A 21,484-nucleotide genomic window follows, 5' to 3' on the forward strand; every position below is an offset into this window, starting at 1 on the left:
GCTTACTGGGTTTCTCCTCACAGATTGCTCAGTATGTTTTCTTATGAAACCCAGGACCTCTAGCCCAGGGATGGCACCATCTGCAATGGGCTGGGCTCTCCCCCATCCATCACTCATTAAGAAAATGCCCAAAGCTGGGTCTTATGGAGGCATTTTCTTAATTTCTCAATTCTTCCTCTTAGATGACCTAACAGTCCCACCAAACCTTTGTGGGTCCAGAAGGAGAAGAGGAAGTGGGAGGGTCAAAGGGGATCAAAAGGACCACATCCTGGTCCCAGCACAGTAGTGTCTGACACATCACCTTCTCCTAGGTTGAGCATGAGCAAACTCCTGGGCTATTACTTCCCCAAAGACAAGTGGCAAAAGGCCTGGAACTGGTGGAACCTGTACCTACACGTGCATGCACCCCCTTTTATGTGCATCACTTTGAAACTCAACGAGTACGTCCGTATACAAATACGGAGCCAGGACAAGGTCATCTTCTGCTTCCTCGCCCCCAAACAGAGGCAGATTTGTTTAAACATGGGCACCAAGTTCAAGGTAAGGTCTTTACTCCCCTCCAAAACTCAGACAAAGGGAATAGAAGAAGGGAGTGGGGGTGGACCATATTGCCCCAAGGACCCACTCTACATGACCTACCTCTTCCAGCTAGGCTGCACCTCCTGCATGCCACCGTCCCCAACAATAATGCCATCATATTCAGAGTCCATCAAGGGATTAACCTGCATCTAAAACACCGCACACACAGAAGTATGCTCTCGTCATCTCCAAGGTGACTCTCACTCCCATCAAGATTGACAGTTGTCTTGGTTAGGGTTTTTGTTGCTGGACAAAACACCATGACTGAAGCATCTTGGGGAGAAAAGGATCTATTTGGCTTCCACTCCTACATCACTATTGATCATCAAAGGAAGTCAAACAAGGCAGGAGCATGGAAGCAGAGCTAGTGCAGAGGCCATGAAGGCGCTGCTGGCTCCCTTTCCATGCTCAGCCTGCTTTCTTACAGAACCCAGGACCACCAGCCCAGGGATAGAACCATCCACAAAGAACTGGGCCCTCCCCATGGATCACTAATTAAGAAAACGTCCTAAGGGGGCCTACAATCTATTCATATAGAGGCAATTTTCTCAACTGTGTTCCCTCCTCTCAGATGCCTTTAGCCTGTGTTGACACAAAAGCATGGAGCACAGCAATCAAGGTTAGCTATTGTCTTAGCTAGGGCTTTTATTGCTGTGAGGAGATCCCATGAACACTGTAACTTTTTTTTAAATTTAGAAATGTATTCTGTTTAATCCACAAGCTTTATATAGCTCTAGTTTAAAAATAAAATAAAACAAGTGGAACCAAGACACTGCCCAGGCCCTTCCAGCCAGCCAAATACACAAGCTCTTCAGTTGTGCGTACACTTGGAAGAGTAAGGAAGAACATGAATGGGAGCCACCATGTTTCATAAAACAAATTTATGTAGCTAGTCCTTCCTGGGTCTAGTAAGTCACCTTTACAGAAGAGGAAGAAGAGGGGAGAAGAAAACAAAACAACACAATCTGAAGGGGAAAACTCAGAGTTCCAAGTCAGCTTAGGAAGAACTGTAACACAGGGCAGCCCTAAAGCCTGGAAGCGGAGCCTACACTGAGCTCTAGAGCTTGGAAGCTGCCAGGACAGAAGGTTCCACGGCCAGCAGAGTGGCTGACCACTCACTCACCCAAACCTCTGTGGTACCTCAGCAGTGCTCTCACTTCTGGGCAAGCTTACAAACCTATACAAGGTAGGAAGCATAATTTACGTGGTTGCTAAGATTCAAGAGAAAAGGGAGGAAAAAATAACAACAAACCAACCTCTGGGATGGTGAGGGCATTTAAAGGAACCACAAGAATTTTTTGTTTAAATAAGACTTATTTGTTTGCACTGTCCCTGTCTTCAAACACACCAGAAGAGGACATCAGATCTCATTACAAATGGTTGTGAGCCACCATGTGGGTGCTGGGAATTGAACTCAGGACCTCTGGAAGAGCAGTCAGTGCTCTTACACTGCAACTCTTATAAATAAAAGCATTTAGTGGAGACTGGCTTCCTGTTTCAGAGTTTCAGTCTACTATAGTCGTGGCAGGAAGCATGGCAGCACACAGGCAGATATGCTGGAGGAGCCAAGAGTTCTACATCAAGACTGGCAGGCAGCAGGAAGAGAGTGAGCCACTAGGCCTGGCTTGAGCATCTGAAACCACAAAGTCTACTCTCTGTGGCATACTTCCTCCAACAGCGCCACCCTATTCCAACAAGGCCTTACCTACTCCAACAAGGCCACACCTCCTAATAGTGCCACTTCCTGTGAGCCTATGGGGGGCCATTTTTATTCAAACCACCACCATACCATATTGCTTTTGTTTTCCTCACATGTATTTGGGTAACATGCTAGCACCTCAGGCTTGCACACCAAGGAAACCAATGCCCCAAAGAGCTTCACTTGTTCACAGTAGCTCTGTCAGCAGTCAAGGCAAGATGCAAGGTCCTTCCCCAATTCAGTAGTATCTCCCTCTCCCTCTCCCTCTCCCTCTCCCTCTCTCTCTCCCTCTCCCTCTCCCTCTCCCTCTCCCTCCCCCTTCCTCCCTCCCCCCCTCTCCCCTCTCTCTCTCTCTCTCTCTCTCTCTCTCTCTCTCTCTCTCTCTCTCTCACACACACACACACACACACAGACACACACACACACACACACACACACACACACACGAAAATGGCACAGACCAGCAGACAGAAGGCCTGGCTCACCTCTAGTTTTTCTGGAAAGCAGTATCAGCGTCTATCAGCAGACCATGTGACCATAGGAGAAGGTCAGGTGGGCATCTGGGACACAGTAAGAAGGCTGAGGGTAGCAGAGCTAGTGAATCAGATCTGCCCTTGAGGGTGAAGGTTCTAGAGACATTCATCATGGCTACAGCAGGGCTCAGTCATGGGTGGCATACAGCATCTGAGCAGCAAGGATCCTCACCCAGTCGTCTACTTATCCCACAGCTTATCAACTCAAATATTCATGAAGCCTTAATGAAGAGGGTGGTCCTGGAAACAGTACCCTACCCAACATCATGGAAGATCCAAGTCCTTCTGGAAAAAATAAGTAGGAGTCTGAGTTTACTGACACTGTCTGATTTGGAAGACTTCATAGTAGTGGTCAACATGGTGTTCAAGGACCTCGGTGCAAAATATCAACTCTGGTCTTAGGGTAGCCACCAAAATGTCTCAGGCCTCTGCTGCATGTCTTGGGAAAGGAGAAACCTCAGGGCAGGGCACATACAAAGACTTGGAGAGTCGGTTTGTAGTCCAGGACATGTCATAGCTCCTTTCTTAGGGGTAAAAAATTGGGTTTGTGAGGAGGGGAGTTCAACTGAATCTGAGGCTGGGCACAAGAGTAAGCTTGGTAGTTATCCTTGACCTAACCACTTAGAGACACACTATTATCTCAGTAAGTAACCCTAGCCAACATGTCTGTCCCCTTGCTCTCATCCCTGTGGTACAGAGATTCTTCTGTGACTGTCAGGACCAGTACTTGACTTTTACTCAAGACATAGACCACCAAGTTCTGTCCTTCATTATCTGTGTGTCTCTAGGTCAGAAGCTTTATGCCTCAGTTTTGCCAATCTGTAAAATGAGCCTAGAAATGGTTCCTGCCATGATGGAGTCAAGAGTATTGGGTTCATTCATGCAGGTTGTATCTTTAAACAGTGAGCCCACATGGCGAGCATCATTGACATTACCCGTTGCTTGGCCCCTCCACAAATGTCAGTCTCTAAGTTAAGGCTAGGTGTCTGCTTTCCCTTGGTTTACAGGATCAGTCCTGTCCTCTGTTCAAGGTCTTTTTTGTCCTGTTTCTAACTACCCTTTATGGAGCCTGAGCCATGGACTAGCTTGGCCTTGTGCTAAGGGATCTTCATGCTCTGTCTCATGTGGCTCCATGACACAGGTAGTATTTTTCCTGAAGACACGGAGTCCAAGAGGGGCACAATGACCTTATATCCTATGGGCTGCCTGTCGACTGACATCACCTTGTACATGGTTATTGTACAAATCCCCACCTCAGAGTATCTCCAAATCTCAAGACTTCCCCCAAACCCTTCTGCCCTTCACCCGCTTTGTCACTGGACTCACACCTATGGTTGTTCATCCTGGGTCCCTCGGGAAGATTGTCTCAGCCACTGAGCTGCCATTGATATTGTTCAAGTCACACTCTGCTCTAGGATTTGGCACATTTGCAGAACAGTGCCAGGCTGGGATTGCTACAGAGACCCTCCCTTGAGGACCCCACTGTTTCTGCACTGCCTTCAGGGCTGTCACTAACACTGACTCTATCACAGATGGCCAACTGTCCACCCAGCTCTGTCATAGCAAAAGAAAACATAGACAGAAACCCAACATCAGCCTGCACTTAGGTCCCTAAGCCAGACACTGAACCAAGGTCCAAGGGACCCAAGATTCACTCCTCAGATAGCTGGGGCTCTCTGGATCACTAGTAACATCAACTCGGTAGCCAGACCAAGCAGTCACCTAGTTAAAACACTCAGCCAAAGAAGTGACGGTGACCTCTGGATCAAAGCCTAGGAGCCTAGAGCCCAGGAGGCCCCATCCTGGGCTGCCTAGTTTGTCCTAGAGAAACGTTCTATACATCTTGGTTCATAGGCATCTGTCTCCTGAGCACTCTCGAGGCTCCTAGTGGTCTCTCGTTCACCCTTATTTCATTAGATGCCTTTGGTCCAATCCACTGTGACAAGGGAGGATGGAATTACGTAGTCAACAAAACTCATGATAACCTAGGCATTCAAAGGAGTAGTTTGCAGAAAAGGAGGAGTTGAGCTTGGTGCCCAGCCCTGCCACAAAGTGCCTTTTATATAGATATAAGGTACCTATTCTTCCCAGGATGACCCTAACCCCAGCCTCAACCAAAACAAACAAACAAACAGACAAACATCTTCTCAGCCCAGCCTAACAGTTAGCCATTCTGTAGTACGAATAGTGACACCCAACGCCCAAGGGCCACCTCTGTGGCCTACTCCCTTAATAATTTCCCACTGTCTGTCACCCACCCTCACCAAACGTCACCAACCCCAAACCATCACCTGAGCAGCTGAAGAGAAGCTAGAGAGAAGGTTCTCAGAGGTGCCACACAATCACTTCTGTGGGACTGTCACACCTTATTGGTGATTGGCGTCACTGCAGAATCAGAACACTGTTGCAAGGTTATGAGCTGGGACAAACATGGCGCCGTGCTAACATCCTCCTGCACAACATCAAAGGTTTAGTGACCTCTTGACACTACATATGTGCTTCATGCATTAGAAGCCCAGGTCCTCAGGCTGAGGCGCTATTGGAAGGTAGAGGAACTTTTCAGAAGATGGATAACTGGGTTGTGTCCTCCAAAGACCCCGGCTGCTCCTCTTCCTTCCTTGGAGCATAAAATGGCTCCATCATCCATGTCCTACCATAACACTCAGCCCCCACAGGACCAAAGACATGGGATCAGGCAAGCATGAAGTGAAGCCAGGAAGAAGGATTCCTCCTTTCATTGTCTCAGGACAACCTAACACTGCACACGCTGCCTCCGTCCCTGACAAAGACCAGGGGTATGGATGGAGCCAGCATGACCACCCACACTACTGCTACAGATCACCCTGGCAACTCATTTTGTTGGAGAAGGGGGTACTGTTTTGTCTGTGACAGTCAAGTGCACGTCTGCCTTGACAAATAGTTCATGCATGTGGGAAGACCGTATATACCCTAATTTACTAATGGGAAAACACAGTCTTTGGCTCATTATGTAAGCTAGCTAGCTTTTTAAAAACAAAATCCTGAGTGGGTTGGAGGAGTTGGTTATTAAAAAAGTTGAAGATGGTCAAATCACTAGGAACTGAAGAGAGGCAGGGAAGGGTCTGGTAGGTATAAAGTGCTTACCAGGCAAGCATGAGGAACCGGGTTCAGATCTCCAGCACTGAAATAAATGCTGAACAGATGCCGTGGCCCAACTGCAAGCCCAGCACCCAGGAGGCAGGGAGGGGATTCCTGAAGCAAGCTGATGGCTAGACTTCCCACATCAGGGAGCTCTGCCTCAGACTGTAAGATGGGGAATGCTTGAGTAAGGCTTCAAATAGCAAGTGTGAGCCTCCACACACATGTAAGCATACGCACGCACATGCGTGTGTACTGCACCACACATGGGCATGCACAGTGGGGGGTCTGTAAGGTCATAGAGGGGCAGTAAGAGGACTTATAGACAACATATTAGAAACTGAATGTTTTTTAGATGTGATACTACTACTGGGACTTGTAAAAGAATATTACTCTCTTTTTTTTTTTTTTTTTTTGGTTCTTTTTTTCGGAGCTGGGGACCAAACCCAGGGAGGGCCTTGTGCTTCCTAGGCAAGCGCACTACCACTGAGCTAAATCCCCAACCCCGAATATTATTCTTTAAGAGACTGATGCTAAAATATTTGGAAGCAAAATGTTTTAAGTACAACTTGAAAACTCTTCAGTAAATAACTGTGTGGTACTATGCACCAGTTAAAACTCAATTGTCTTAAAAGAGCCCAATCTGGAAAAAAAAAAAAAAAAGAGCCCAATCTGGTAAGAAAAATTATATTAAGATTTATACATAGAAAAATCTGGAAGTTAAATACCAAAACATATAATGGTTGGCTTTGGGGTGGAGAGCTTTTCATGTTTTCTATCAGAATTCAAACACTACAGCTGACTAGCAGTGACCATATTTGTATAACGAGAATATTTTTTCTAATCTGTATTTCTAAAGGGGATACTGTCAGATGACTGTAATAGCTGTCACTGCACTGGTTTCTACCAGCCCCACCCTTTGCAGAAGGGTTCCTACTGAGGCAAGGTAGCACACACACTGGTAACACCACCTTTTATGTGAGCTGAAGCAGGAGGATGACTGCTGAGCTGAAGGCCAGTGTAGGCTACACAGCGAAACCCTGTCTCTATTAAGGACAAAAGACAAACTAGAAAATAAAAAGCACTGGGGAGGGGCCTGGGGGGGAATCAAATCCCTCTGTCCTGAAGGAGGTCTATCCTTTAATCCAGTAAGACAGGTTTGCCAAGTGGGTCCTGATCTACAGGTTGAAAACCACTTTAACTGACAGTTCCCTTTAAAAGACTGACTATCTGCTCTATTCATAAGGGACCAGCAGAGAATTTAAAGATCTGGGCTTGTTAGACCAGAGGGGAAATACAAACTTGTTTCTATTAGAATTACAGCACTACTTAACTTCAGTGAAACCATCTGTGCTGACAGTAATAGGGAAACGGACTTTTCCAATTTAAAGAGAAAAAAACCCCTTTCTTTCTAGTTTGGATCTGAACCGTCTCCCAAATGTCCGTGCGTAAGACTTGTTCTCCAGCCCATGGTGCTACTCAAAGGCAGTGCACTGTTTGTTGGAAGTGGGCCTTTGAAGGGGTTAGAACATCCACATACCCCGTGTTCCTTATCTGGGTCCCAGTCATGCAGGGGGCAGCTTTGCTATACCATTCTTCCTTTGCCACAGGCCCCAAAGCAGTGTATAATATACATTATAATGGCGAATCGGCCTGTGTTGTGCCAGACATCCCTCAGACTCCTGTTTATGTCCAGTCCCAAGGCTGTCTTGGATCAGGCTGGCCCCATCAGGTAGGGGAAGCTGAAGGCTCATGTCTGAAGAGAGAGTTCACATTCGCATCTTTTATTTGATTTCTGCTCAGTGTTGGAAGCCACAATTGGATGATGTTTCCTTTGTCCTCAGTCAGGATGATCCAATTTGTTCTAGAGATTATGAATGCCTGATCTGATGCTGCTCTGCTATTACTGGAGGTTTCTAATCTGCCTCTTGTTACCTACTGTATTTGTGCTTGCTATAGAATTAATAAACTCGCTTACTCAAAACCAAGAATGCCTATGATAGGTTATTCCCCAGACTGTAAGTCAGAGACAGTCTCCAATCAATAGATCATTTGAGAGCCGAACCAAGCCTGGAAGTTGCTTATCTTAGGTATTTGTTGCAGTAACAGAAAACTAACACCCTTTTAATTAGTCAAGCACCAAAATATCCCAAAAGCCAGAGGTGGCGGCACAGAGCTCCCAGCATTTGAGGAGCTGAAGCAGGCAAACCTGAGTGTAGGCCTGGTCTACAAAGCAGGTTCCGGGCTGTCAGGACCACCCGGGGAGGTCTGGGGGGGGGGGGGATCAAAAATGTCCTCCTTTCCACAATTAATATTACACAATAAAGCAAAGGAAAGCTAAGCTTAGCTGAGTGTTCTGTGTTCTGACCTCAAAATCCTGGTTACAGTAAACACCACAGCTTGTAAGATGTTATTACTGAGCAGAGCTGGATAAAGGAACTCAGAGGTACTATTTCTTAAAAATACTGATCTTGTCTACAACTTGTCCCAATAAAGTTCTCAATGAAAATATATTCATGAAAATCCACATATGTAACAAACACATGGCAACAAAGTAGGAAGCAAAGATCTTTATTTTTTTTTAAAAAATTTATTTATTAAAAACAGCAATTTCTAGCTAAATAATATAAAGCATTTAAATTAATTATTTCAAAGTATGTACACTCTGTATAAGTAAACCCGTGAGACTGTACAGATTTAAACAAATATTCACTCAGCAGACAAAGTGGGTCAGTACCGCCCTCCCAGCACTTGGTAAGGTGTGTGTTTTCAGAAACAAAAAATCAAAGCACAAGAGCCCGAACAAGTCCTGCTGTGAGCGTGAGACTGCTGAGCCACAGTGTGTGCCACGGTTGCGTCCTCATTTCTTTGGAAAGGCTATCTGAACCCCAATGCACATATGATACACAGAACTGGATATCACAGTTTATCAATAAGACATGTATTTAAAATAGTACAATCTTCCAAACTCATTCACTTCATAGCAAAGAAAAATATGGCCCCTCTTACCTTTGAGTTTCCCAAAATATAGAGTAATATGCTCTACCAAGCAACAGCCACCACCAACTTAAGCTGGGCTGAGAAACGAGTGGCCTGTTGCATCGGGATGGGTCACCCACGTGCACACTGTGCAAGAGGCTGCTCCTGCCCCTCCGCCTGCATCAGGAGGTCACCTGCCCTATTTCAGAGCCCTCAGCACTGCCCCACCTCCACATGACGGTCTGAGTAACTGAACCAGTACTGAGTACTGTAATACCAGGGTCAAAGCCAATCCAATCCCAAGTTCAAAGAGGAATTTGCAGGAAAATTCAGAGTTGCTTATTGTCCTTTGACTCTTGACTGGTGTCGAATTTCAGGGCAGTGTTTGCCACACATCAGTGTTCAGATGTGGCAGGACTGGGGACACCAGAAGGCTAGTGTCTAGTACAACACAGCCACCAAAGAGTATCCACTCTCTAAGAATGACCACAGCTAAGCTCCATCCATGAGACCCACTGCCCACAGGCTGCCTCCTCTCCAGGCTGTGCCAGGCTAAAACACTTTGACAGGCAATTCCCACTCATACACTGCGCTGGGACTGTGAAGATCCCCATTGTCAGGACACACCTATCTAGTGAGGATGTAGTTCAAGGAGAGAATCTTACAGGACGCCTTGGCTTCTTATAACTGCCTCATATGAGCCCACAGAGAGATGACAGTCTGAGTCCAGAAAAAGTAAGATGGCTTCTTGGCAGGAAGCATTCTATTCCAACTCAGCCTCGACCCAGCAGGACAAACACTGCATGCATCAGGACACTAAGAGTTCTCTGAGTAACGGCATCTGTGAATTGCCCGGTGGGTGGGTAAATGCCTTGCAGTGTCCACAGGAGCGACTGACCTAGCAGCTTTCCAGTTAGCTGAGTCCCTATGAAGTGCATCACACTCTTTATGGTAGCCTACTTTATTGCACAATCTGTGTGAAGGAACATTTCACTGTGAACCAGGGCTCCCTGTCGAGTCTCTCCACTTCTGGAGACCATTTCAACAAGGCAGCTATCCCTGCTGTCAATCTTTGGCATTTTGATCTTCTGCTTCACCCAGGTTCCCTTCTGCAGGCAGCCATCCATGTTCCCAGGAGCCGTCCCACACAGGGGCCTTGGGCATCCTGCAGGCTGCAGGACCCTCAGGCCTATCCGTGGGACAGATCGCTGACACCCACAGTCCAGAGGACTACTTAGAGACTGACAGCAGGAGGTTTAGCTGAAAGGAACGGGGAGGCCTGGGTTAGTTGTACTGTGGACTTTCACCCTCAGAAATCTCTAGTTCTAAAAACATACAGGAAAAAAAGCCTGAGATGTTTACAGCCACTGGAGGTCCTGCAGGGAGCTGCACTCCACTGCCAAATCCAAGCCTCAAATCAATGATGGTGACAGCAAAGCAATAATAAAATAGTAAATAAACATGCACCACACAATCCAGGACACCCTTTTCTACCCCGTATTTTGGAAAGCACCATTGTAAGCTGAATCCTTTAAATGATGATTTTGTGTTGTTTATTTGTTTAAGGCACAGCCCAGGCTAGTCCTAAACTCAGCATCCCCCACCTCAGCTTCCTTAGTGTTGGAATTTAAATGGCATTTTTTTGTTTTGTCTTTTTGTTTCTTTTCTTTTAAGACAGAGTCTCATGTAGTTTGGGCTGGGCTCAAACCCATCCGTTAGCTGAAGGCAACCTTTATTTTCTGATCTTCCCTCTCCCAGGTGTTCAGGCTACAGACACGCACTAGACAGGTTGCAGACTTCACAGTGCACGATTCTGAACCCAAGGTCTTCTGCACTTGAGGAAAGCACTCTATCAAATGAGCTTCACTAGCCCTCAAGGGCTTTATAAATGCCCAGAGCAGGCATGCTTGGTGGGTTTTGGCTTCATAGGTGCGAATCAGACTTGTCATTGAGGCAATGTGTCAATTGGTAATGGAGGCCTAAGGAGTGGCTAAGAGGAGTGGCTAAGCAGGCCTGGAGACCTGTGGTGAATGACTGACTCCCCTTGCACACAGAATAGTTGTTCTGGTCATTAGTCTGCTCAGGTCGCCCGTCCTCTCTGACTGGGTTTCCAGGAGAAAGGAGACAAATGACCTGCCGCTCCTGCTGGGAATGCACGCCCTAAAAGCAGCTGTGGAAAGGAGCCATCCCCTCAGCCAGTCTTTAGGGAACCCCTAAAACTGACAGGAAGGGCAGCCTAGGAGGCTTCCTTCTGTATTCAGGAGTACCAAGCAGGCATCTCTCAACTTCCTCTCAAAGAAAAGGACTGGAGGGAAGCCAAGAGTGAGAAGTTAAAACAGCGAAGTCAGGAATGGGATAAAGAATGCAAAGGGGTTTCTCCCATCATTCCTACATCTTCCCTGCTACATGTTGGAGCTGCCATTTGTCTCGAATGTTCCCCCAAAGGCCCATGTGTTCAAAGCTTGTTCCCAGCCCCTCGGTTCTGAAGTTGTAGGACTTACAAGGCATGGGGCCCAGAAGGAGGCCAGCCCCTTCCTCTTCCTTCGTGGCTTATTGTCCACAACAAGGGCAGCTTAACTGCACCACATGCTTCCACCGCACTGCTCCAAATGCCCAAAAGCAATGAGGCCAGTCAACCAAGGACTGGAGCCCACAAACTGTGACAAACAGGCTTTTCTTTGCCACAGTGATGGAGGGCTGACCACACTGATTCTTATGATCAGCTACCCCACACCTATTTCCATGCACTCAACAACGACTAGAGAATAAACAGGTAGGAGGTTCGGATCCAGATTCCTAACCACTGCAGCTAGCTGAGCCTTCCTCCTCTAAGCCCTCACACCCTCCCCTACTATGACTACTACTTTCACTCAGAAGCAGGAAGTACGGGGTGAGCGTCTCCATGAGCCCCATTAGTCCACCAGCCCACATCTGGGCCACCCACTCAGACTTCCCTTAACACAGCTGAGCTTCCCTGGCACCCAGGACTGTGAGCAGTGCTACTCAGACTGCCTCTGTGTGACGTCCCAACCCTAGAGCGTTGAATAGGAATTCTCCATGTACCATGGTCCACAAGTCTGACCTGGAAACCACAAGACAGTTTATATAATTCAAAGGCAAAATTAAGGCGGTGAGATGGCTCAGTAGGTTAAAAGGTGCCTGTCCTCAAACCTGTCCACACGAGGAAAGGATCAACTTGTCCAAGTTGTCCTCTAGCCTCCACATGTTGTGACACACACACTCTAAATAAGTGTAATAAAAATATTATAAAAATAAGCAAACTAAGTGGGGAAACTTGCTAACTACTAAAGTCTAATATATGTTTAGTGGTATACTCACACAGAAAATGGGTCACCTCAAATGAATTATTTTTTAAAACATTTAGTGGCCAGAGAGACTCAGTGGCTAATAACTCAGATTGCTCTTCTAGAAGACCTGAGTTCTACGCTTAGCACCCACATCAGATAGTTCACGACAACTGTAACTCCAACTTCAAGGGATCTAACACCTATGGCCTCTACAAACACTCATGCATGTGCATGGGTATGTGTGCACACATGTGCACACACACACACAGAGAGAGAGAGAGAGAGAGAGAGAGAGAGAGAGAGAAACCCAGACATATACAAATAATATAAATTTTTAAAAATTAAATCTAAGAAAAAAAGTTTAAGAGGATATGCTGCAACATGGGTGAGCCCTGAAAGCATGCCATGTGACAGGTAATAGGAAAGGCAACATGTGACACTGCACGATGTAATGCCCAGAATAAGAAAATCCATAAAGACTAAGGGAGACTGGGGGGGGGGGGGGGGTGCTGGAGACTCTGTTAACGGTGAGGGGTTCTTTAAGAGAGGAAAGAAAGGGTTACAGAATCAGATGCTGGGGATGGCTGCACCATCCTGTAAATACACTAAAACCCACTGACCTCCACATTAGTAGAACTTGGTGGTCTATGAACTGTGTCTCACTAAGGAAGAGCACAGTTCTCCCTCCAGCGCTCTCCCGTTACTGTAATACTCCTAAAATTTCCTACATGTGCAGTAGTCTCGTGTCCTCTCCCCCAGTCTGCACTCACACTTCACAGGCTCAACAACCTGACCCCTTCCACGATTCTCTAGGCCTAAAGACAAAAAATAAGTTACTCTCCAAACTGCCAGGCTATTCCTAAGAAAAAGTCCCTTACTGAACTGTACAATGAAATGAATGCTGACACAAACTGGGCTCTCTAATTTAGGTTTTTAAATTTAAAAAGAAGGAAAAACCAAAGGTCCAGTATTGATTCTAACTCCTACAGTAACTCACACTTGAGGCACTGTGCTTTGGCCTGTGTTTAAACAGCTGACTCAGCAAGCTGAGCACTGAGACTTTCAGACAGGTCACTCATTATCAGAATGAATTACATGAGAAACTAAGAAACACTAAAACCACCCCCAAAGTTAGAGACATTGATTCAAAGTTTCAATTCTTAACCCTTTTACAGAAAACAATGTAGAACTTGTAAACTTAAACCTAGAAACACCTTTGCTTAAACAGACTTTCTGCTGAGGTAAACTGAACAAGGGCCCAGGGGTATGAGGATACCTGTTCCACAGAAGGACAAGCAATAATCTGGATATCTTCAGGACTGAACTCTTCCTTTAGCAGAGCATGGAACTTCTGGAAGACTTGCTGAATGTTATTCTTAGAAAGGAGGAGAGATCATATCAGACAACCCAGGGATGTATGCACACGCTATAAACAAGAAATACTAAGAGTGTTAAATCATCATGAGTCTTGCCAAAATAAGTAGAGGAAATATATTTTTATGAGATTACCAAAGACATATAATTTGTACTTTAATATCTTACATGCTAGCACAACCTGATGAAGACTTATCGGATAATTCCTGGAAACATTAAACTCTCATATATCTTATCCCCTCCCCCTGAGAGTAATAAGTCTTCAGCAATTTCTTACACAAAAGATAATAAAGTTTCAAGACACATAAAATGCACTTTAAAAAAAAAAAATCAACCATGCCTTGGGTAAAGCCGTGAACTCAACACGAACTGGAAGTTATGAGTCTTAAATCTGCTCTGACACGTAATCCCTTGGTGGCTGTTGCAAGCCATTTATTTCCTCTACTCACTGGTAAAACGGGGCATAAATTCTGAAATGCTGCTCTCCCAAGGGTTGGGCCACAGTGCAATGTGCAGATCTACTTTTTGACTTATTTATTAATTTCTACTTTCAAAATGAACAAAAATATTACGACAACATGGACAAGGAATACGATATAACCAGATGGGTCAGGCTGAGGCCTCTAAGATCACAGACAGTATCCACATCGCTAACACTCTGCAATGTCTATAGGCGAGAACTCCATGGTAAGAAAAGCACACTTTAGGTCACCAGACAGCAAACTCCCATCCACTCACCCTGACAGGCTTAAACAAGATGAACTCCGTGTCCTTATTGGACAAGTACAGAGACATGCTTCTCAATGTCTGCGGCAGCTTCGTTTTTATTGTCTTGTAAGCAGTGGCCACAAGGTCGTTGACCTTCGCTGCAAAGAAATAACCCTTGTTAGTGTCACAAAAAGGAGGCGGGGGAGAAAAATTGCCATTTTAAATCAGTGGGGAATACTGAAAAATAGCAGCAGCAACAACAACAACAAAAACCTCACAGAATCTCATCCCTATATCTTATCTAGAAAGTTTGATCATGTGCCCCATAAACATTCATTAAGTATATGCTACACACAAACTCTAAGCCACAGGGCTAATGTGGCCAAAATTCCCCTAGCAAGATTCAGGATGTTCATTCAGAGGGCTGTAATTTGTGCCTCTGGAATGTGGAAATAAAAAAAATAAGGTTTAAAAACTTCTTAAGGTATTTTTAGAGAAGCAGTAGGAGTTAATTAATAAGAACCAAGCCTCTGGATGTGCAGAACTAACTCCCAGGCATGTCTCTCTGACCAGTTAGACTTTCATCTATCCCTGTTGAAGCAGAACTATACATCCATTTATTACATTCTTATACTTCCTTACCAGACAGAAAATAAATCCCAGGTGTTTTTAATAAAAATATCTACACCCCAAGTATAGCACCTGAAGGGGCTATATAGAGTAAGTGTAGTCAGTCATCTGAATGAAATAAACAAGAGGAAATTACCTAGGTAGCCGCATAATTTCTACAATGTTCAGCCTCACTCAAAAGTCAAAACAAATAAACCAGTGAAACACTGGCAAAAGGATGCAGAGCTCCATGTTTGAGAAGGTGTAGAGAAAGAGGTAAACAGCCTTCTGTATCCTTTGGTTCAAATAAAAGATATTTAAAGGAAAAAAAAAAAAAAGACAACAGGCCAGGCATGGACTTGCAATCCCAGAAATGCAGAGGATGGGTTTGAAACAAGCCTGGGTGGTTTGTCTCAAAATCAAATCAAATGGAACTCCACAGGTACTGAGGGATAGTCTATCTTCTTCAGGTGTTCATGGGATATAAAATGGTTCAACCTGAAGGCATGTTAGACAATATCCTGAAAGACTGAAAATAAACCCTTCACTTAATTACTGAAGGTTATGCCATGTAAATATCAACAAAATACACACATGTATATAAATCATTTACTTAAGAGTTTATGGGAAACCAAAGTGAAACAGTAAGTGTATTCATTAATAACCTAGGTGAGAGACTCATGGTGTGGTGAAGTGTGTGTACACACTGAACAGCTGGGCACACGTGTCAGAGCCACACAACACCCAGGTGCCGACAATGGGGATGGTACAATCTCATCTGAATAATCAAGTCCATGTGTGTTGGTGCACATATAAAACTGTTGGGGACAGATGCTACAAGCATGGCTATCTTCAAGGAGACTAGTTTGCAGGTGCAGAACAGTAAGTTTTTCCCACGGGTCAATCCATCTTACATAAAAAAGTTTAGCTGACAGAAGTCTGGACAAAAAAACACAGTAGGAAAGCACCAGTGCTCTCAGGAACTACTCACTTTTCATTAAATAAATGGAGGCTCCTTCCAGGTGCTTCATCCCTGAGTTCTGGTTCCATCGTTACTAACATACTTTAGGGGTCACTAAATCAAACTTGGAGGCTCCCAGTAACCACCAAGTGGGCACTCAGGCTAGTGAGGACAGTACCCATCAATTCTTAGAAAGAAGAATTTCCAACCTTAAGTTAACAAAATGCCATCTTAATCTGTAACTCATTCTGTTGGGGTGTGGTTATCATGACATAATCTCCCCAGAACCGGAGTTGAGGGGAGAGGGCCCAACAATTTCTAGACTGCTGTCCTTGATCCACCACAAGAGGCACATAAATCTCTCTGACAGTCCAGGAAGGCCTTTACTCATTATAGACCATGAAAAACCAACTCCACACTTGCAAGGTGGCCAAAGGAGAAGAAGATATATTTACAAGATAGTGAAGAACCCCCCCCAAAAAAAGTTAAATGACAAAACAGAGTGTCCCCCTCCATTTTGTCCTTTTATTTAAGTACAACTGAAGCCCAGGATACCTCAACACAGAACTGTTAGGACCCAGTCTTGCAAAAACTCACAGGTCCTACCTCAAGAGAAAGGATCTTTCCAGAAGGGAAAGAACAACAGTCAGGTGTGCATCAAGTAGGCTTAGTTGTACTAACATGCAGTGCCTGTTTGCCAGTGTTTTCTATTTTAAGAAAGATGCAAAGTTCCACTTACATAAACATTCAGAATGCAAACCAGCTCCTACTTCCAAATGAGCACTGATGGAGTCTAAACCTTAAGTCACAGGCTCAAACCAGTTCAACATCAAGAGATTGTCTCCAAGAGCCATGCTGGCTAGGGACTGCGGAGTGTCCTGACTGTAAGACCCATAGTCACCACAAATGGTGGCCTGTTGTTAGAATGACACACTGGACAATATGCTATTCTAGTGTGCTTTGTTTTTAAAAGATGCCACAGACGTCAGTCTCAGATACGAGAAATGTTTGAAATCATGGAGAAAGTGAAAGACTTGCGTCTATCGCCTCCTTCCAAAAACAACTGCTGTCTGTTCTGTATTCATACATCTTCCCGAGAGACAGCACTATCTACTTCTTAGTTCAACTTCAGTTAACCCAAGGCATTTATGACTGAAAATTCTGGAGTCAGGACAGCTTCAATGAAAAATTATATATGGTGTTAAAAACTGACCTGTGAAGAATTGTAAAATGAAATGTACTTCTTATTTTCCTACCTGCAAACTAGTCTATCTCTCAAAGATGCCTTATGACTTCTTCGCCAAACTGTAGATAACGTGCTGTGTGGACTTTACAAGTTACCTGTGTAAGAGCCTATCATCCCTTTATTCAAAGAAAACATGGACCTAACAGAAAACGGCTTTCTTGCACCACGGAAAACCAGCGGTGTTATAAAGCTGATTCCAGATTAGCTGTCTGTAGTTGCCAAACTTCATGGACAAGAAGCAGAGGCCTTCTTGGATCTCTCACGAAGAGCAAGAAGCAGGTCTCCCACTCAGAAACAGCTTCTCCACGACGAAGACCCTGCTCCTTCATCACTGTCTCAGTGTCTAAATGTGGGTCATAGTAGCAATGTAACAAAATTTATTCTGGTTAATGGTGACTGAAAATGCCATTTAAAAAACTGTAATGGGGGGAGGGTTGGGAGGGGAACACCCATAAGGAAGGGGAGGGGGGAGGGGGATGTTTGCCCGGAAACTGGGAAAGGGAATAACACTTGAAATGTATATAAGAAATACTCAAGTTAATAAAAAAAAATAAAAATTAAAAAAAAAATGTGCCAAAAATAACCCAAAGGGGTGGGATTCTAAATGTCTAAAACCTAACACTGCAGAAAGCCCACCTGCCGGAAAGAAACAAAAAAGCCTTTCGAATAGGAAACGTAAGTATGGAGAGTGACTGGGAGATCTCAAGAGGATGTGAGAGGCAGGCAGTGGTGCTGCCTGCCAAACCCAACCACAGACTCCTTCATTCTGACACCATTCCTTCATGTGCTGAAAGTAAGTGCGTGCCTTCCGCCATTCTGAGCTATGCAGCCGTGTTCCCATTAAAGCCCAAAGTCAAGGAAGAGCAGGTACACAGAAGTCTGCAGTGGCAAAGCACTGAAATGTAAGCCATGTTTTATTTGTGACTGAGTAAACTTCCAAAAGTTCCCCTGTCTTAGAGTGAACGCTTGTCAGATGGAGGCAGTGTTGACCAAGTAAGGCCCATCAGCCCCAAGCTGAACCCTGCTTTAACCCAGACCTGGTAACCCAAAGCAAGCAGGAAACCAAGCCCCAGACGTCACAGAAAAGGCTACAGAGACATAGCCTAATGACATCCTTAAAAGGGAGCTCCAAGAGAGTAAAATCCCAATACCTGGTTGTGCCCAAGGCTGCTGTGAGAGGGTGTACTTGGGGCCTCCCTGACTGGCCATGGTTTTTAATGCTGATACCTAGTAGAGGAGACAAAAGCAGAGGTTTCGTTTTACCAACAGCAAATAGACATAGACTGCTCTCAAGACACATGGTATTAAATAAGGCGCACTGGTAACCAGGCACAATACCAGCAAAGCTGCATCTACTCTCACAAGCTTTCACAGCTAGACATTTTTTTTAAACAAAATTTCTTTTGTGAGTTCAAGATATGTGTTATTCTGGGGAGAAAAACAAACGAAAACAAAACAGCCTTATTGGGCGTTCGTCCTGAGTGAGACCTTTCAGGAAAAGAGTCTCTGAAAAAAGTTCACCAAAAATATACAAATTTAAAAAGAGGTCACTCCCAAAAAGACTGAATTAACACTGAGTTATTATCATTAGAAAGTGTCCTTCACAACTGCACAGACACTCTTCACATGGAGATTTTCCCCTCTTTATTAACTACATCACAGGCATAGGAAATGTCATCAAAACTGAAGTTTTTAATCTAAATGGCTAGGCTGACATAGTAACTGCAGCTTCTGGAGACAGGACGCCCTCTTCTGGGCTCACAGAAAGGCACACAATAGGCATATGTTCACGCAGACATGAGCACACTGGCCCACAGACACGCAAACACCACACACACACACACACACACACACACACGCACACACACTCTCTCTCTCTCACACACACTCTCTCTCTCTCTCACACACACACACACACACACACACAGAGAGAGAGAGAGAGAGAGAGAGAGAGAGAGAGAGAGAGAGAGAGAAATCCAGTTGGATATGGTAGACTACTGCAGAGTCAGCATCTGGGAAGCTGAGGAATAAAGCACTAGAGTTTGAGGCAAGCCTGGGCTATAGAGCCCCTATCTCAACAAACAACAAGAACAACAACAAACAGACAAGTAGGGTTTTCAAGTATCATTACAAGGCACACTTGGCCAACCCTGTCATATACACAGACGCGGAAGTCCCTTTTGTGTTCTTCATCCTGTTGCAGCAGCATAGAGAATAAACAAATACGTCAACCTGGCTGTCTAGGTAAAAACTTGATGGGAGTGAGCACAAACTACTTTTTAATGGAAATACACGGGCGAGTGTCCAAGCTACTATAAAAACCAAAGCATCAACGCCAGCCTCCCCACAGGGGTACATTTAGACAACAGCCAGGCAGGGCCGCGTGAGGATGGTAACCGAGGTTACTTCCCTCCTCTCTAGCTCGCCCTGCTCAAGTTTCTTTCCATCCAGAACCAGTCTAGACCTCTGCTCACGCTGACCGCCGCACACCCATCTCTACCTCCTCCACTCAACTTCTTCTATGTCTTCATTTTCAGAAGCACCTTTTAAAAGTAAATTACATATGGCTGAATGTGGTAGGTAGCACACACTTTTTAATCCTAGTACTCGGGGCAGAAACAGGTAGATTCTGTGAGTTCCAGGTCAGCCAGGGTTACACAGTGAAACCCTGTCTTAAACACACAAAAAAGGGGAGATACAAGCTGGACATGGTGCATGCTTTTAACCCAGCACTTAGAAGACAAAGGCAGGCAGATCTCTGTGAGTTCAAGGCTAGCCCAGTCTACTGTCTTGTCTCATCTCAGAGGAAAAAAAACAAAAAACAAAAAACAGGAACACAATGTTTATTAACTTTTTTCTAATAGCTACATTTTTAACCTTCTTCTAGCCCTAAGAGTTTTATTTTAATAATAACCACTGCCTGCTACTCCATGGATTGTTCAAGGATCTCACTAATTCCCTAGTAACATAACGTGCTTTTTAAAAAAAAAGAAAGAAAAGAAAAACAGCAGCATCATGCTATTTAGCGCAGGCTGAACTGGAACTCACTCTGTGGCCCTGGGTGACACTGAATTCACAGTCTTCTCATATTGGTCACTGTTCTATTGTTGTGAAGAGAAACCATGACCAAGGCAACTCTTATAAAAGAAAGCATTTATTTGGGAACTGGCTTACAGTTTCAGAGGACTAGTCCGTTATCATCATGGCAGCAGGCATGACACGGTGCTGGAGGAGTAGCTAAGAGCTACATCCTGATGCACAGGCAAAGAATGAGACACTGGACTTGTGAGCTTTTAAAACTTCAAAGCCCAACCCCAATGACACACTTTCTTCAACAAGGCCACACCTACCCAACAAGATCACACTTCCTAATCCTTCTAATATTTCAAATAGCATCACTAAACATTTAATTATATGAGCTTCCAGGGGCCATTCCTTATTCAAGCCACAGAATTCTCCCTCAACGTGTGCCACCATGCCTGGGCAAGTTGCTTAAAAAACAAAAGACTTCTACAGTCACCCTGTCTGTCTACTATCTGCATAATTTACTTCTCTTTAAGTCAAATCAAAGATCGTTTCCTCAGAAGTTTTCCTAGATCAGAGGGAAGGTTTCCTAACAAGGAAGGCCAGAGACAGAAGGAATGAGCGTTCCTCAACTAGCCCCTCTCTTTCAGACCTGGAGACCAGTGCAGACCCACGCTCTCCCTGTCTCCCTACTCTAAGCACTTGAACTTTGATGTAGTTTCTATTTAGATCCCTCCCAGGTTAGAATTCCTTGAATGCAAGAATTCAATCTACAAGGTCAAATTCTATTATATGCACTACATCAAAAAAAAAATTTATAGTTACCAAGAAAACTAGCAACACTTCAGAGGGAAGGATAAACATAAACTTGCAAAATTTTATCAAGAAAAGATTTACACATAAGTTTGTAGCATGGGCAGGCTCCACCAGAAGGGAATAGCATAGCTCAGCCACAGCCTAAAATATGCTTCCTTCAAAACACCCCGATTTACACTCTGCTAAAGCAAAATCTTTAGTTCAGTTTTGTCTTCTTTTACTACAGCTCTTCTGAGGAGCTTTGTAACCACAAAATCCTCACACAGTGTCTTATGTAGTCCTTACAACAGTCCTGGCTAGGACAGATGAATGCTCTACCTCTCAACAAAGATGTTCAAAAAGGAGGCTAGAAGACACTGACTCGCTGGTGATTTCAGCTGGGATATGCAGACAAGGGCAGGCCTAGCTCGCCCAACTCCAAGTACTGTTTTACACCTACTACAGGTCAAAGGCCAAAGGCCTATTTAATAGCTTCATGCAACATGTATACTGTGGTATTCTAGAACAAGAAAACTGTACTGTAGTTCTTAA

General features: G+C 44.7%; 2 protein-coding genes across 10 annotated transcripts in view; one reads left to right on the forward strand and one right to left on the reverse strand.

Moving 5' to 3' along the window:
• The window catches only part of Erich6b (glutamate-rich 6B), a 54,650-nt gene extending 51,348 nt beyond the window's left edge, over nt 1–3,302 (forward strand). For 2 of the 4 annotated variants that reach the window (XM_087584775.1, XM_087584774.1), the window contains 2 exons: nt 312–540; nt 3,007–3,302. In XM_087584775.1, coding sequence (XP_087440901.1) covers nt 312–540; nt 3,007–3,213 — 436 coding nt within the window. In that variant the 3' untranslated portion in view covers nt 3,214–3,302. The remainder of the gene's footprint in view (nt 1–311; nt 541–3,006) is intronic. The other 2 variants (NM_001433178.1, NM_001433177.1) reach the window with 1 other exon arrangement.
• A 5,181-nt stretch (nt 3,303–8,483) lies between these two features.
• The window catches only part of Cog3 (component of oligomeric golgi complex 3), a 51,245-nt gene continuing 38,244 nt past the window's right edge, over nt 8,484–21,484 (reverse strand). For 2 of the 6 annotated variants that reach the window (XR_015638112.1, XM_087586202.1), the window contains exons 20-23: nt 18,265–18,340; nt 14,328–14,455; nt 13,492–13,590; nt 8,484–10,167 (exon numbers count right to left, since the gene is read on the reverse strand). Coding sequence is in view for 5 of the 6 variants with exons in the window: in XM_087586202.1 (XP_087442328.1) it covers nt 10,138–10,167; nt 13,492–13,590; nt 14,328–14,455; nt 18,265–18,340 (333 nt within the window). In the remaining variant the exon portion in view is untranslated. 6 annotated transcript variants of the gene reach the window in all.

The sequence above is a fragment of the Rattus norvegicus genome, chromosome 15, assembly GCF_021556685.1.
Source record: "Rattus norvegicus strain SHRSP/BbbUtx chromosome 15, alternate assembly SHRSP_T2T, whole genome shotgun sequence".
Taxonomy (NCBI): Eukaryota; Metazoa; Chordata; class Mammalia; order Rodentia; family Muridae; genus Rattus; species Rattus norvegicus.